At 53.1% G+C, this 1,479-nt stretch overlaps 1 protein-coding gene across 1 annotated transcript in view; it reads left to right on the plus strand.

Annotated features, from left to right (window-relative positions):
• LOC115279922 (zinc finger protein 547-like) overlaps window positions 1-1,479 on the plus strand; it is a 6,635-nt gene that overhangs the window by 681 nt on the left and 4,475 nt on the right. Inside the window, exon 2 of the mRNA XM_029924420.1 lies at window positions 1,194-1,429. Coding sequence (XP_029780280.1) covers window positions 1,397-1,429 — 33 coding nt within the window. The 5' untranslated portion in view covers window positions 1,194-1,396. The remainder of the gene's footprint in view (window positions 1-1,193; window positions 1,430-1,479) is intronic.

The raw sequence follows: 1,479 nt of genomic DNA on the forward strand, positions 1-1,479 counted from the left end.
GTTTCGGGGAGATCATGAGTTCGGGTTTGGACATGTCGATGCTGAGCTATCTGAGGGTGGGGCCATCCCGTGGGCATGTATGTGGACGTGAAGGTTTGGAGGACCGGGAAGGGGGACTGCGCTGGAGCTGTCCAAGGTGTGGAGGCTGTGGACCGCGCCAGAGCCTGGCCTCAAGATCCGACCAGGGAGGGTGTCTTCAGGTCGTTATTACCGGTGGGCTCTGAACTGAGTGTCAGGAGGGCCGAGACTTGGAGTGCGCAGGGGATTTGGCACCCTTGATTCTCCCTCCATAGAGGAGCGTGCCTGACGTAGAAGGGCCTGGGTCTAGACAAGAATGCCTGGAGATGGTACGTTTGCTGGCCTGGGTGGAGACGGAGGTAGAGATCTTCAGCCTCGCAGCTCCCGTGATCCTGGGAGACAGTCCCTGTGAGGTAAAGAAATAGCCAGATTTGGGGAGCAGATGGGTCCCAGATCGGGGCACTGCCGTCTTGCTACCTCCACCCTTGAGGCCAGGATGGAAGAAGTGCTCCCATCAGGGTCCTGCCAGCGCCCTTCAGGGGCTGACTCGCAGGTGGGCTTATTTGCTGAAAGGAAGAGTAGCTGAGCCACCTGCTCAGACTCTCCCTGCAACTCATTCAACTCGAAAAGTATGAAACGTTTATTGATCAAGACATCCAGCATTTATCTAAACATGTACACACAGATAGGCAACTAGAAATGAATACATTCGGCAAATTAAGCAAGGCGACACTTTATAAGAATCGCAAACAATTTATCCGGGGTATTTGCTAACAATAGAACAGTCTATATTGCATCTTTTGAAAACCTTAATCAGAAATAACGCAAATCCACATTTTATGAACCTTGTCCCTTTATTTGCAACAAAAACATACAGGATTGTTAACTCTGTGGAGAGTTCGTGTGCAGCAGTTCTGTTGAAAACTGTTATCAGCTCTGTGAGGTGGGGGCCATCGTTAACCCCGTTTTACAGGAAAGGATTGAGGCTGGGAGGCTTAAGTCCTGCGGAGCCACATCGTTGGCGAGAGCGGCACTGGCGTCAGAGGAGCTGAGAGCTGAGGTCATCAGGCTGGGAGCACTTTGCTCCAGGGCAGGGCAGGGGGGGTGGGGGTCCAGTTCAGGGTGTAGGATCCGACCATGGTTGCCCCTTTCTCATGGCCTCCCTCTTCCCACAGGTCCCCATGGCACTTGCAGAAATGCTTGTGGACCTAGTGCAGGTGAATGGAGGATGCGACAGACCTTGGTCCACCCCGGTTGTCACCCTAATGGTTTTGCTGCTTCTGTATAAAGAACGATGGTGTCTTGAGATTGTTCACCGACTCTCCCTCCCTTGGGACTGAAACCAAAGCTCAGGGTCTTGAACTCAGCCCTGGATTCTATGGAGCGGTGCCCATTTGTGACAGTCGATGGGGTAAGATGTGGAGGGGTGTCCCGGGCACAGGATCCAGAAGTTCAGGTGAC

The sequence above is a fragment of the Suricata suricatta genome, chromosome 16 (assembly GCF_006229205.1).
Source record: "Suricata suricatta isolate VVHF042 chromosome 16, meerkat_22Aug2017_6uvM2_HiC, whole genome shotgun sequence".
In the NCBI taxonomy this organism is placed as follows: domain Eukaryota; kingdom Metazoa; phylum Chordata; class Mammalia; order Carnivora; family Herpestidae; genus Suricata; species Suricata suricatta.